We start from the raw sequence: 15,020 nt of genomic DNA on the forward strand, positions 1-15,020 counted from the left end.
CACGCACTACATCAGAGATCGTCTATATTAACAAGCTGCTTACACACCACAGGGAGTATGGAGTGTTAAATGTGACAGAATGAGCTAAATAATTACTATGAAACTAATTAATTCAATTATTATAACATGGATGAATGTAGCATTCAATTGTAGAACGTACAGTAAAGACATAAATGTACCGTATACAGCCCTGTGGGAAGAGCCTTCAAAAGATGTGATGCAGGTCCAGCAGATTCCAGAACAGTTTCTTCCCCATTGCCATTAGACTGCTGAATGTTACGGAAGAGGATTAGGGCCACTGGAAAAAAAAAAAAGTTAACTGATTTTTAAATTTTATTTCAGTTTAACATGGGAAAAAAGTCAGAATTCTGAGATTAAAGTCAGAATTCTGACTTTTTTCTCAGAATTCTGACTTTAAATCACAGAATTCTGACTTTTTTCCCAGAATTCTGAGATTAAAGTCAGAATTCTGACTTTTTTTCTCAGAATTCTGACTTTTTTTTATTGTCAGAAGTCAGTCAGAATTCTGAGATTAAAGTCAGAATTCTGACTTTAATCTCAGAATTCTGGGAAAAAAGTCAGAATTCTGAGAAAAAGTCAGAATTCTGAGATTAAAGTCAGAATTCTGACTTTTTTCCCATACTAATACTGAAATAAAATTTAAAAAATCAGTTAACGTTTTTTTTTTTTCCAGTGGCCCTAATCCTCTTCCGTAGAATGTTGTATACAAAGGCGTAGCCAGAACATTTTTATAAGGGTGGCCAGGCAATAACCAATGTACACTGAGGGGTGGCCGAAAGCAGATAGGCGACAGGACCTCAGGGTCAATCTACACTGTTCCAGCAGGGAAATTAACAAGCAAAACATCCATATTTTCTAAATAAAGAGAAACTATAGTTTCCTACAGCCTTTGCTAACAAGTAGATGCAAATATTTAAACATCCGTGCTTTCTAAATAAAAGGTATAGTGGATAAGATTCTTTCAGTTTTGAGATCTGGGGCATAAATCTTTTCCCTCGTCATTGCTTACCTGCTTTTATCATTAAACATTCTGCATAAAATTTATATTTTCAAGCACTAATAGCTACATAAATTGTTTTTTTTTATTAAAATTGTTATTTATCTATTATTTCACTGAAGACTCCCAGATCACTTACAGAGATACATTTTCTCTTTACCCCATATAACACAAAATCTAGTTCTGAAAAGAGCATGAAATCTGTATTTATCATCATTGATGTTAATATATTGATGTGTATAATTAACCACAAAATATTTAAATGTTTTGAATATTCCACTTGAGAGTATTACTGTTGCCACCATCTGTGTTAGAGGGAAAAAATGGTAGGGGTGGCCACAGGGTTGGCCAATGATTGGGTAAGGGTGGCCATTGCCACTCCTGGCCCCCCCATCAAGCTCCGCCCCTGATTGTATAAAATGAGGTTTATAAAAACAAACTTGAATCTTGGAACTGTAAATAATACACAGTCGTATGTTTACATTTTATCACTGCTGCACTTTAAAAATTAAAATGTCTGAAGAGCTGTACTAAATAAAATAAAAACAAAAAAATAAGGTCTGTCTAAGTCTTTAAAAAAAAGAGTCTAAGTGCCAGTGAAGATTCTCAGTCATCCAGATCATAGTCATTCCAAAAAAGTTTGGAAAAAAAAACAATCCACTGGACTTTTTTTTCCAAGTTTGAAGACGCTTCACTTATCATCCAGCTTTTTCAATTGGAAAAACTTTCCTGGATGCATTGGGTTTTTTTTTTATCTTTTTGTTGTTGTTTTTTTTTAATAAATGTAACATTAAACAAATAAAAGCACCATATATTTGTTTCATACAGTTAAATGTACCAGTCATTTGTGAGATGTAAAATGTAATGATTAAATACATCATCAAATAATGAAATGTAATAATAATGACATTAAATAATAAGTCATTAGAAATAAATTTACGTGCCTTTAGATTTTAATATTTCACTCTGCATTTAATTATGTTTCTGCAGCAAATTCCTCATGAAAATATCTAAACTGTCAACTTCACCCAACAAACTCGGTAGGGAGGACTATAGCAATCCCTATAGTGCCGCTTTGTGGATTGCTTTGCATCTTATTTATAGAACATCCATATTCATCGCAGCAAATCTCCTCCTTTTAAAATGCCTGCTAACCTATTATAAAGAAATACAGACCAACAACAAATGGATAAAGCTCATAGGTAATTCATATAGTTTCATAATGAGTTTGCTGCACAGACTCAATGAAATGAAAAAATAGAGGGGCAAAATGCAAAAAAAAATGTAATTTAATTTAATTGCTTGGTGACACGTTTAATAATTTAATTTTACATTTCATAATTTAGTGGTACATTTAATTTATTAATGGTGTATTGAATAAATAAATGGGACATTATACATTTAGTGGAACATTTATTGGTACTGTATATATAAAATTTTACATTTACATTTATTTATTTCATTCATTTTTCATTGATTTTTTGTTTCATTTTATCCCCTTTAGCCCTCCATATAGAGATGAACTTCCCTTGTTCGCTTCCCGTACAAAGAATTTCAATCAGAGTGGGTGTTCTTTATATTTTAAACTCTACCTTCAATCATTTACAAATGGAAGCGTTTACTCGCTGAAAACTGCAGCAACAGCGAGAGCAGCTCAGTAGTTTGTTAAGGTTTAGACATGTTCTTTAAATAGACGAACTGTTTCTTAAATCAATCCCACTATTTAACGTCTGTACAGGTTAGGAAAAGCACGGCTATGGAGAACACTTCCGGGTTTTGAGATAAACTACAACTCCCATGAATCTACTGAACCGGAAAAAACCGAAAAGGGTCACATCTGACGTGTTCAACTAACACAGGAGTTCAGTGAAACAGAAGCCCTCCTCTGAAACGCAAACCGCGGCTAACGTTCAAACATGCTACTCCCAGATATTCACCTAAATAAGTGACGCGAATAGTTTCAGAGTTGGTTCGACTGAGAGCCGCCATGGGGACTGCGTTCGCCGTGCTCCTTGTTTTTGTCGGATGTTGTAGCAATGTGGTTTTCCTGGAGCTGCTAGTGAGGTCAGTCACAAACTAAAGCCGCTGATGCATGTTTCCATCCAGGCAGAGATGCCATTAAGCATGCCCAGTTGGCATTTAATTAAAGTAGGCGTGTTTGCATGACCAAAGATAAAGGTTAAATTAATTTATGATGACTAAACATTGTGTGAAAAGGGTCTGAATGTCTGGTTTCTACGTAAATTCTGTAAAAAAGTAAAATTGTTGTATCAAAAACTGACCTAAGCTGCAGTTTTAAGCAGTGGTGAGAAATGTTAACTTTCACCCAAATGAGAATAAAGCTATTGTAAACTTGCATAAGTAAAATTATTAAGAAGTGAAAGGTAAACGCTGAATATGCATGTGTAGTTTAAGGGAAATTAGTAGAGAAAAGTTGTAAAATGAAAGAAATATAACATGGGTTTTTAAAACATTTAAAGTCCTAGGGAAATCATGTTTAAATGTCAAATCATTGTGCCTTAAACATGTGTATAAATGCACTCTTTATCAGACCATATTGTCCTAAAATTTAAAACATTTCTATTTTTTTAAAATCCTGTCTTAAAATCTGTGTTTTTTTTTGTTTTGTTTTTTCGTTATTTTATGCAGGCCAGTTAGTTATATGCAGTGGTGTCAAAAGTACACACATTTGTTACTTAAAGGAATAGTACACCCAAAACATGATTAGCCTTCATTTTCTACTCACCCCCATGCTGAACAACACCCTGGAGTACTTTTTTGATATCTCAAATGCATCTGGAGATCTGGGAGGCTTCTTGCTGTCTGCTGACATTCAAAAATGGAGGTCTATGGCGCCCGAGGCAGAACGCGCCGGAAACCGCGGCAGACCAAGCCAGATGAAAGTGCGCATTCAGCTCGGCAAAGAACTCATGCTCTTCCTCAATACTGTAGTCCTCAGACATTTTTCTTTCGTTGTTTCTTTCTTTGCACAGGTAAACAGCACATTTCTTCTTCTACGCTTGCAGTATCGGCAGAGCAGACGCTGAATGCGCACTTTCATCTGGTTTGGTCTGCCGGCTTCCGTAGCGTCATGAACGCGCCGGCGCGCGCTTTCAGGAAATCCTATACACTACTGTTTATGCTCTAAAAACATTCTAAATGACTTCGTTTCGAGTAAATTCTGGATGCTACCCACTCAGGACACTTGGAATACATTGGACGAGCAGTATGGAGGAATATTGACACGTTTTTTGTGGACGTTTATGGACCTTTCTGTCTCGGGCGCCATGGACCTCCATTATTTGAATGCAGCAGACAGCAAGAAGCCTCCCAGATCTCCAGATGCATTTGAGATATCAAAAAAGTACTCCAGAGTGTTGTTCAGCATGGGGGTGAGTAGAAAATGAAGGCTAATCATGTTTTGGGTGTACTATTCCTTTAAGTAGAAGTATAAATACTGCAGTTTAAAAACACTCTGGTAAAAGTTGGAAGTATCAACTTGACCTCTTTACTCAAGTAAAAGTGAAAAAGTATGTGCTGCAAAAACTACTTAAAGTATAAAAGTATAAAGTAACCTTTAAAAAAAAAAAAAACACCCAGATGCCACTTGTATATGAATTGAAAGCTCAATTTTTCGACTATTTCGAAAAATTCTTTGAGAAAGGGCCAAGGATGAGGGAGGTCTTGTTTGTCTCCATCTCCCGATACGCTCTCACCTGTGTCTGAACTTTCAGACATTTCAACATCTTTTTCTGAATCCATCATTGTAGCATGGCATAGACAATTCACGTTTGCAGTTTGAAGAACACCTGCTTGCTTCTGGTGATTTCCTTTAGCTAACCAATGAGTGTTTGCGTTATATGACTCATCCAATTACACTAGTTTTCACTAGATGTGGATGGAGCCAATGATCTGCATTGGATGGAGCACATGACCGGAAATAAATATTTATAAATATTAAACAAGAGTAACAAGTAACGTTTGTTTTAAAAATGTAAGGAATAAAAAGTACAGATACTTCTGTGAAAAAGTTCATGAGTAGAAGTCAGAAGTAGGAAGATAAATAAACAGTAAAGTATAGATGCCTAAAAAGTATACTTAAGTACAGTAACAAAGCATTTGTACTTTGTTACTTGCAAGGGCGTAGGTTTGATTTCAACTTTGGTAGGGACACTATTCTTCAGTTTCATTGGTCCTTTGCAAAAATATGCATGCTCTTTTTTATGCTTATGTGAGCTTCAGGGCTCATTTTGTTAAAAGAGAACAGCAGCATTTCTTGCTACATTAATACAAATCTTATAAGCACTACATGCACTAGATGCTGTTTATCAATATTTAAAGCATCACTGGCTCTGATGAATGTGGAATTAGGACTTTTTCCACTTTGAAAAGGATTGCATTTAAATTTACCTGCGACTAAGACAGTGTCTGTTTAACCAAATATAGTCTATAATATGTGGATTTATCCTGTGTTTTCTTCTGAAGATATAGAATTGTGCAGAGGTAAACCCCACTCTTATTTTTTTTATCTAATATGCTCTCTCTGGATCATGCAAAATAATACATTCAAGGGACAGCAAATAAATGTATTGTATTTACATGTGCACTGGAACTAGAAGAGGAGCTGACACTGAGCATTTAAAGTATTAATATTAGAAGTTGTAAATCTGGGCTGTTGTTACTCTGTGGAGCTAATTTCATGTATTTTATCTATGGCTGAAACAATCATATTAACAAATTATTTAAATAATCGTGAACTAATTTAGTAATTGATTAATCGTTAACTGGAGTATAGGGCCACTAAAATGTGCCTTTAGCCGACAGAGCGACCCACTTAGAGCAGGAATTATACCAAGATTGTAAAAAAATATGTAAACATTTAGCATTTAAGAAGTAAAAAAAAAAATAAAAAATTTTGTCTGTCAATATTCTCCATCCAGAACTCCTCCAAAGGAAACGTTTAAACGTTTCTGTTTCACCTGGTTTCATTTCATAAAAGATCTTCTTTAAGGAGCCTTTGGCTATCTGATTAAAAGATAAAATAAAAATAATCCTAACGTTGTTAACTTACATTTCTCAAGTTCCACAAATTAAAAAACTCTCTCCTGCTTCTTTACAGAACTCCAATCAGAAGCTTTCGCCTGTTTTAGCGTAGATAATATATATTTTTTAATTCGGACTAGTTTCATAGCCCAATATTAATTTATTTTAGCATCTTTTTTTTCGTGCTCCAAGCACCCGCGCACATACAGACTAGAAAACACGCAATCAGAAAGAGAGAAGGCGGAACTTAAGGCAGAATAATCAGAGAGTTAAACCGCGCAGCACAGTTGATGCGCTGCTATGTGAAAGGGACAGGAAAGAGCAGGCAGCTGCAGCTACCAGGCAGAGAAGCTGCAAGAGGAAAAGAAGCGGCTGCTGTATAGTAAATTATAAACATGTTGTTTACATCCAATTATTGGTAGGGACAAATAGGTCCTTCCAAAATTTTGGTAGGGACATGTCCCTATGGTCCCTATGCAAACCTACGCCCATGGTTACTTGAGACCTCTGGTTATACGTCAGCTTGCACACCTAAATTCTGTCAATCATATATCAACGGCCATTTGTCAATCAATCACTAGAACGCAAGTACGAACTTGTGTCCTTGCCAAATATGTTCTTGAGAACCCACAAGTACACATATTGAGAAACAGCTATTTCCTTTTCCATTGAGTTCCGTCCCAGTGTTCACAGGGATGGACGTCTGTGTCTTCAGCAGGCGTAGAGCTAACAGAACTGGCAGCGTTGCGAGGCAAGGGCTCAAACATGTACGGCTGGAAGCCTTCTACACCAAACCAAGCTTCTGCCGCCCTGGCGTCCTCTTCCACAACATCTTTGTCCCTGCTTTCCTCCTCTAAATAAAAAATGGATGACGGAGGAGACTCATCCACGACCTCCGACACTAAACTCTCCTCCTCTTGCATGTTTCCACTGTCCATAGCGTTCCTTGACAGCGTCGTTTCTAAGTCACCAATTTTGTGCTACTTGGTCCCAATGGAATTTTCCATTGGGAACCTACTAGCACTAAGTTGCTATCTGGTTAGCAAGATGCTTCCAAAAAACCAGCTACAACCAAACTTGATTGCGAACCTTCCGCCACAACAATCCGGCCCCCTTGATAAACGACCAATCAAATTCACTTTTTTGCTCGTGTAAAGTCGGGCACCACTCAGAAGAATTTGCTAATGCAACAGTTGGAACAGCCGCTTCCCTACGACTTTATTTATTAAAAAATGCATGGGGCCATGCACCATGAGACTGAAATATTTGCCCATTCCCTTTTTGCAAAAAATAGTACAAGTTCTGTTTGATTGAAAGCGTCTGTGAACATCAGTCAAATCTGGACTTTAAATTTGAATATTGTTAAATGTGCCTCCAGAGTTAGACTGTATCAACCCCATCAGCTTGGCTAGGTGTCCTGACCCTGTTGAAAGAAAAGTTTTCCCACAGCATGATGCTGCCATCTCAGATTTATTTCCCTCCATACAGTCATCTCATCATTTTTGGGGTTTCCCTTTAATTGCCTTGTATTAATAACTGTATTCCACAGCTGTATTTAATAAAAGCCTGATTTGTGGACAGCGCAAATGTGACAACCTCTCCCAAATCGATGGAATATTTATTTCCATGATGCTGTTTGCTCTCTAACGTATTTCTAAGGCCTTCACAGAAAATCTGCCTTCAAATGGAAATTTAAACTGACAAATACTTTTCACTGGGTTTGTCTTGAAGTAAATCAAAATATTATTTAGGGAAATCAGAGATAAATGTTTAATTCGATGTTATAAAGCAGATATTTAAGATGTCTTTATGGAAAACAAAAGCTAAAATAAAATAAAGCATATTTTCCTCCTCTTCTTCGTCTCAAAGAAATCCTATTAAAACACTTTTGTGTTTTGTGGTTGTAATGTGATTAACTGTTTTTAAGTAATTAATGATTTCTTTCCTGCTTCTAAACCAGCCTTTCTGTTTTTCAGAGAGTTCCCAGGATGCGGCAACATAGTCACCTTTGCTCAGTTTGTCTTTATAGCCTTAGAAGGTTTTATATTTGAAGCAAAGTGTGGAAGAAAGAAACCAGCGATTCCTGTCAGGTAAAACAAATAATTCAATTAAAAAAGCTGCAGAAGGCAAGGCTAAATGCAGATGTTTAATAAGATGATTTATTCTTTGTTTCAGTAATTATGTCATCATGGTGACCATGTTCTTCACTGTCAGTGTGATCAACAACTACGCTCTGAACTTTAACATCGCCATGCCATTACACATGATCTTCAGATCAGTGAGTATCACTGGTTACCGTTGGTTACCATTAAGCAGCTTGGTCTCCTCTGGAAGCTTTGGCTGAAGCTCTCTTCATTTCTTCCACACAGGGATCACTTATAGCCAACATGATCCTGGGAATAATCATCCTAAAAAAGAGGTGAATTTTCCCCTACAACCAGTCTCACATTCATTTTTATTATTTGACAACTTTATCCTGATTTAGTGACTCATCTTCTCCACCTGCAGGTATTCAGCCAGCAAATATCTCTCTATTGTTTTAGTTTCCACTGGTATCTTCATCTGCACCATCATGTCAGCCAAGCAAGTGGTGAGTACCCTGCAGAAAGCTGCCTTATCGCAACCTAACTACGGTTCTGCGTCTGTAATAATGCAGAACCTGTACTGGTTTCTTTCAGCATGATGTGTCCAGTGATGGATCAGAGGAGGAGGGCTTTTATGCCTTTACGCACTGGCTTATTGGTGAGTTTTGGTTCAAGAATTATGTTGCACACTTTATGATTAAGCAGTGTGTTTTTGCAGGTCCTTTTATTCTATGTACACTGTTAACACAGACAAGAGCGACAGTGAGCGCCTCCGCTGACCAGCCGTTACTGCACTAAATTGCCGTTGGCTCGCTGTGTCAGGAGTAGGGGTGTAAATCACATCCATCATGGCGATTCGATTCAGTATCGATTTCCTGACCCAACGATTAGATTATTTTCGATACTCAAGAATACACCACGATTCGATTCTATTAGTCGGTTAATTTTTTTTTTTTTCTTACACCTTACAGGCTAAACAAAGTTTCAAGTTTGAAATAAATCAATGAAAGCTGTAATATCGTTATGCATTTTTTTTTTAGAAACAACAGCAAATAACAGAAGTAGAAAAGTTGCATCAAAAAATACTGCACATAATCAGTGCAATGAGTGCAATGCAATACCAGACGTCCCCGCCCCCTCCACAGACGCTCCACTGCACCTCTCCCAAATTGTAGCTGACAGTGCCGCAGACAGGAGGCCGGCTTGTTTTGTTTTTATGACCGAAATTGCGGAAAACAACTCTTGAAGTTTGTCCTGCTAGAAGAGCGAGGTGCGCGAGAACGTTGGGACCCTTTTTCCACCTGGATCTCCGCTCTTTTTGGCCCTCATGTCCCTCTGTCGTCGGACTAAACTCGCCCCCACTTCCTCACCGCCTCGGCCGTATCTAGACCCACAGCGTGTAGCGCAGACCACGCTTCAATATTGAGCATAAATCAAAAATGTCTGTGTCAAGCTTGCTGCAACGCACTGCTGTAAGAGGATAACCAGGAAGCGAGGTAGGAGGGCAAAATAGGTTTAGCGCCACCGCAGCACGGGAGGAGAATTACGTCCAGGAGCAAATGGATAAAAATAGGCCGGAGAAAAAAAAGAAAAATGAATCGATTCTCTTGCGGACGTGTTGATACATCGGATCGTCGGCTGTTGGATCGATGCATCGATACAAAACGATTATTATTTACACCCCTAGTCAGGAGTGCTCACCGCGCTCCATGTGCCAACTGGTGGCAAACTGCTGTAACTGCATCTCAGTTCAAGTAGAAGTGCAGCCCAAGAGCACAGTCAAAATAGGTCTTCAAACAAAGTAAAGTAAAAAAAAAAAGGAGGGGGTGTAATAATTCTAATGTCCATTCTGTCACAATTAGAATGAAAAATGCAGAGAGAGGAATTAAATATGCCTACAATGCTTTGGAAGACAAATTAATTATTGTAATTACAGTATTTGGGACTAATTGTTGGAAATTGAAGTACAGTTTTTCTGGAGGGGAAATGTGTAGAATTAGAATTTAATTACTCTTAAAAACATAATGTAAGAAGCTGAAAGATGTCATAAAAACAACACATTATGCCTCAGTCCAATGAAGTTCAAGAATAAATGAGAAACCAAATCAGTGAGATTTACCAAAGGTTACAAAGCCTTTTATCATAGGCCTGCATGATGGTGGGAAGCCTTGAAACTGTGTCAGTGTTGATAAATAGTGCAATAATAACTCTAGTTAGGATATATTTAAAACATTTTCTTCTCTCTTTCTCATCTGCAACTTCCTACGGTCTGTGAGCTTTAAGCATTTTGGGCAATCTGTTAGCATCTGCTTCAATGAAACTACATTAATTTGGCTAAATATTAGCATAGCATGAAAAATGCACATTGTTGACACTTGGAATATATTACCCAACAAAAAAAAAGTTTTGGCACCACTATTGATCTTAATAATTTTTTTTCTGAATATTTGGGGGTTTGCAATAGCAATTTCAGTTTGATATATTTAATAACTGATGGACACAGTAATGTTTCAGTATTGAATTGAGTTTTATTGATCTAACAGAAAATGTGCAGTAAGCATTAAAATAAAATTTGTGATAAAATGAGAAAAAAATTGGGTTGATTGAGTGTGGTCCTTTTGTTAGTATTTGATGTTTGGTTGCTTATTTTTTTGAGAATCATTAAGTATAGCTTAAAGCCAAAACACCATAATTACACCTCGAATGGAGGTGGTAGAGTTATTGTTATGCCGCTGCATGACTTGTCACTTTTAATTCATGGTCAATCAGAGTGGCGGTGATTCTCAGATGTTTAAGAATCTAAATAATGCCATCCTGCAGGTAAGGGCGAGCCAAAATTACTCCATATCATGCAGGTTAAAGAGGCAATTAGGGCCTGAATGATTGGGAGTTCTTTTCCTCTTTAATTAATAAATTCAATATTTAAAAACTTAATTTTTTATTTATTCAGGTTATCAGTATATAATGTTAAAATTTGTTTTTTATTTAAAGTTGTAGGGGAATCATCTTTAAATGTCAAATCATTCTGGCTTTAACATGTATATAAATGTACTCTTTATCAGACTATATTGTCCCAAAATGTAGAAAATTTCTATTTAAAAAAAAAATCCTGTCCTAAAATCTGTATTTTTTTTTGTTATCTTCTGCAGGCCAGTTAGTTATACGTCAGCCTGTACACCTAAATTCGGCCAATCATATATCAATGGTCGTAGCTGTCTTTTTTTCGGCCATAGCATCTTGATTCATATGTTGCAGCGAATATGCGCAACGGTTGCAATAAGAAATAGGAGTAATTTCCTTTCTCATTGAGTTCCGTCCCATTGTTCAGGGGGATGGACGCCTGTGTCTTCTGCAGGTGTAGAGCTAACAGAACTGGCAGCGTTGTGAGGCAAGGGCTCAAACATGTACGGCTGGAAGCCTTCTACACCAAACCAAGCTTCTGCCGCCCTGGCGTCCTCTTCCACAACATCTTGATCCCCGCTTTCCTCCTCTAAATAAAAAATGGATGACGGAGGAGACTCATCCACGACCTCCGACACTAAACTCTCCTCCTCTTGCATGTTTCCGCTGTCCATAGCGTTCCTTGACAGTGTCGTTTCTAAGTGCTACTTTGTCCCAATGGAATTTCTCATTGAGAACCTACTAGCACTAAGTTGCTAACTGGTTAGCAAGATGCTTCCAACAAACCGGCCACAACCAAAAAGCTTGCCAATCTCCTCCTACAACAACCCCGCCCTCTTCATAAACGACCAATCACATTCCCTTTATTCGCTCGTGTAAAGTCGTGGCCTCGTGAGACCATCCTGATCTCGCGAGCTTTCAAGGTTTCACTCGCTAATCAGTCTGGAGACTCTCCGTTAAAGAAAATTTGGAGCCGTTCACCAAACGAACGTCCAATCAGCGTTGGCTTTGAGGCGGGTTGAGGTGTGACGCAACAAGAAGCACGACAGTTCAGTCTAAAGAACATGGCGGCTTCAGCCGATGAAACTAGCTTTAGCGTGGCTATCGAGCAATTTTTTTTCGGAATTACAGAGTATTTCTTCACTGAAAGAAGAGCAAAACACTGCTCTGGAGGCTTTTCTCAGAGGAAAAGATGTTTTTGCTCTTCTCCCGACTGGTTTCGGCAAGAGTTTGATCTATCAATTGCCTCCTCTTCGTCGTCGTTCTGTTAGTACGTCATATGCTTTGTTGATCTGATTGGTTTATTTGGCCCGTCTATCACCAACATAGGCCAATCAGCTAACCAGTATTTTCGCCCCTTCCCAAAATTACTTCTACGGAAGGTTTCCAGATGGATATGCGGAGCAAATCCGTCTGGCGGAGTCAGGTTAGTAAAGTCGGGCATCACTAGGGAGAATTCAGAAATACAACAGTTGGAACACCTGCTTCCCTATGACTTTAAAACTTCTAAGTGTAATAAAAAAAATGCCAAAACAGAAGCAATGTTTAAAACAGCAACTTCCTTTTCACAAACTATAGATCAGTCCACAAACTAAAAGCTGCTTATTGAAAAATGCATGAGGAGAAACCACGGGAACGACTTGCAGACGTTATTAACTTCACTTTTTGTGGCTCCTTTTATCTGTGGCTCCATGTTTAATCAGGCATCGCCATGTTGACCTTCGCTCTGCTGATGTCTGCGAGGATGGGCATTTTCCAGGAGACGCTCTACAAGCAGTACGGAAAGCACTCCAAGGAGGCGCTCTTCTATAACGTACGTGTTCCTCCTAACAGGTGAAAATGCAGAAGGAGGGAACCTCTCTCTGTTTTAGGAGGTTTTAACCGAACTCTGCGTTTGTTTTCAGCACTGCCTGCCTCTGCCCGGCTTCCTGCTTCTCTCCACAAACATCTACAACCACTGCATCCTCTTCAGTCAAAGCAGTGAGTTGGATTTGATTCATAGTCATGTGTTCAGTCATTCAAGAATATCTGTTATTTATCTATTTGATTTTTTTGCAGCTCCCGTGGTCGTTCCTGTGGTCGGAGTGACCATGCCGATAATGTGGCTCTACCTGCTGATCAATGTCATCACTCAGTATCCTGTCATTCTAATATTTATGGCCTCTAGAAAAAGCCTTTATCTACACCTTATAATACAACAAAAAATGGAGAAAGTTCAATACTGTAATAAATTAATTAGTTTTAGGTTATTAAAGATCATAGAAGATTTTTTGGACCCTTTTTAATAAGTTTTGTTGCAGACTTTAACCCTTTCTTCAGATACGTGTGCATCCGCGGCGTCTTTATCCTGACTACTGAGTGCACGTCGCTGACCGTCACCCTGGTGGTGACCCTCAGAAAGTTCCTCAGCCTCATCTTCTCCATCCTTTACTTCCAAAACCCCTTCACCGCCTGGCACTGGGTGGGCACCGCTGTGGTGTTCGTCGGCACCCTGCTGTACACCGAGGTCTGGAGCAGCATGCGGGCAGCTCTGCGTGGGGACAAGGAGAAGAAGGCGGAGTGACCCTGATCCTCCTGGTCAAATAGTTTTTAAGCTCTCCTTTGGTAGATTTTATACAGTTCTGGACATTTTGCTTGCATCCTTGATGACATCCTTTACAAACACAATCAAGTTGAAATTAGGTGCTGATGATATTCTGCTATTTCTGGGAACAAACATCATGAAAAGACCTAAAAATGGTGGAAAAGAATGATTTGCAATCCTCTCAGTTAGTTAAGGGTCATGACATTAAGAGTCGACTGTTTTTTCTGTTTAATATTTAAGTTTAGCAACTCGGGCCGCTTAGTTAAACTGAGCTCAGGCTTATTGGACCATTTTTCTGGAGATCTTTCATTCTTGGTTCCCAACATTGGTGCCAGAAATATTCCTCTGAGATTTTATTGCTCTGTTGGATTTCGATCTGGAGAATAAATGGTCTATTAGAGAACACTGAACCTAAATTGTAAGATGATCTGAGCTTTATCCAGCTGGAAGTAGCCATCATTTCTACTCTGTCGTCATGTTAGAATAATACGGAAGAGGATTAGGGCCACTGAAAAAAAAAGTTAACTGATTTTTAAATTTTATTTTAGTTTAACATGGGGAAAAAAGTCAGAATTCTGACTTTTTTCTCAGAATTCTGACAGCTAACAAACATGTTAGCATCAAGCCATAGCTATGTCTGTTTCAGAGACTAGCTCTCATGTTTTAATGACCTTCTGCTCCTCCATTAATGAGGGGACCCCTCGGGCACGTAAAAAGTTGCCTAATTCCATCATTTTCCACCAATGTGTTCCCGTTCCTCTCAAACAACTCGCATCTTTGTCAGTGAAGCTGAGTGCTCCCACATCTCTGCCTTCATGGTGCCCATCTACATTAAGATCCAAAATTCTGAGATCAAAGTAAGCATTCGGAGAAAAAAGTCAGAATTCTGACTTTTTCCCCATATTAAACTGAAATAAAATTTAAAAATCAGTTAACTTTTTTTTTCAGTGGCCCTAATCCTCTTCCGTAGGATAAACCTTTTTTTGTTCTTGTTGATTGAGATATTTAAATGCTTAATGTATTAAAGGTTTCAATGGATGTTAAGGAAATCCTTCCTAAGCCCTCCTGCATATATTAAGTCTGAATTGTTGATATATGCAGGTTTCTGACCCTACTATGTGAACGTTGCAGCTTTAATTGGTCTCTGCTTGTAGCCTCAGTTTGTGGTTTTCAGCTGGCAGTACCTTCACTGATGGCATCGCGTTTACTTAAGGTCCAGATTCCTTTCTAACATCTTGAACCTGTTTCCCATCCACGTGTCAGCTGTCTGCCTCGGTCTAACGCTGGGCTCAGACTTCATGAAGTCATCCTCTCCATGTCTTAGTGCATTAAGTTTCTGCCATACGATTGGCTGAATTGTCATTTGTAGTAACAAGCATTAAACAGGCGG

The 15,020-nt window shown here is 38.4% G+C and overlaps 1 protein-coding gene across 1 annotated transcript; it reads left to right on the top strand.

The window, feature by feature from the left end:
- The first annotated feature begins 2,845 nt into the window (after positions 1-2,845).
- slc35b4 (solute carrier family 35 member B4) lies at positions 2,846-14,414 on the top strand. The gene is made up of 10 exons (XM_038308855.1): positions 2,846-3,082; positions 8,038-8,151; positions 8,237-8,339; positions 8,431-8,480; positions 8,570-8,651; positions 8,740-8,803; positions 12,750-12,859; positions 12,951-13,026; positions 13,105-13,180; positions 13,366-14,414. Exons 1-10 carry the CDS (start codon positions 3,006-3,008, stop codon positions 13,607-13,609), a joined length of 996 nt encoding a protein of 331 aa, XP_038164783.1. The 5' UTR covers positions 2,846-3,005; the 3' UTR covers positions 13,610-14,414.
- The last annotated feature ends 606 nt before the right edge of the window (positions 14,415-15,020 follow it).

The sequence above is a fragment of the Cyprinodon tularosa genome, unplaced genomic scaffold (assembly GCF_016077235.1).
Source record: "Cyprinodon tularosa strain WSP-4 unplaced genomic scaffold, ASM1607723v1 ctg65, whole genome shotgun sequence".
Lineage (NCBI taxonomy): Eukaryota > Metazoa > Chordata > Actinopteri > Cyprinodontiformes > Cyprinodontidae > Cyprinodon > Cyprinodon tularosa.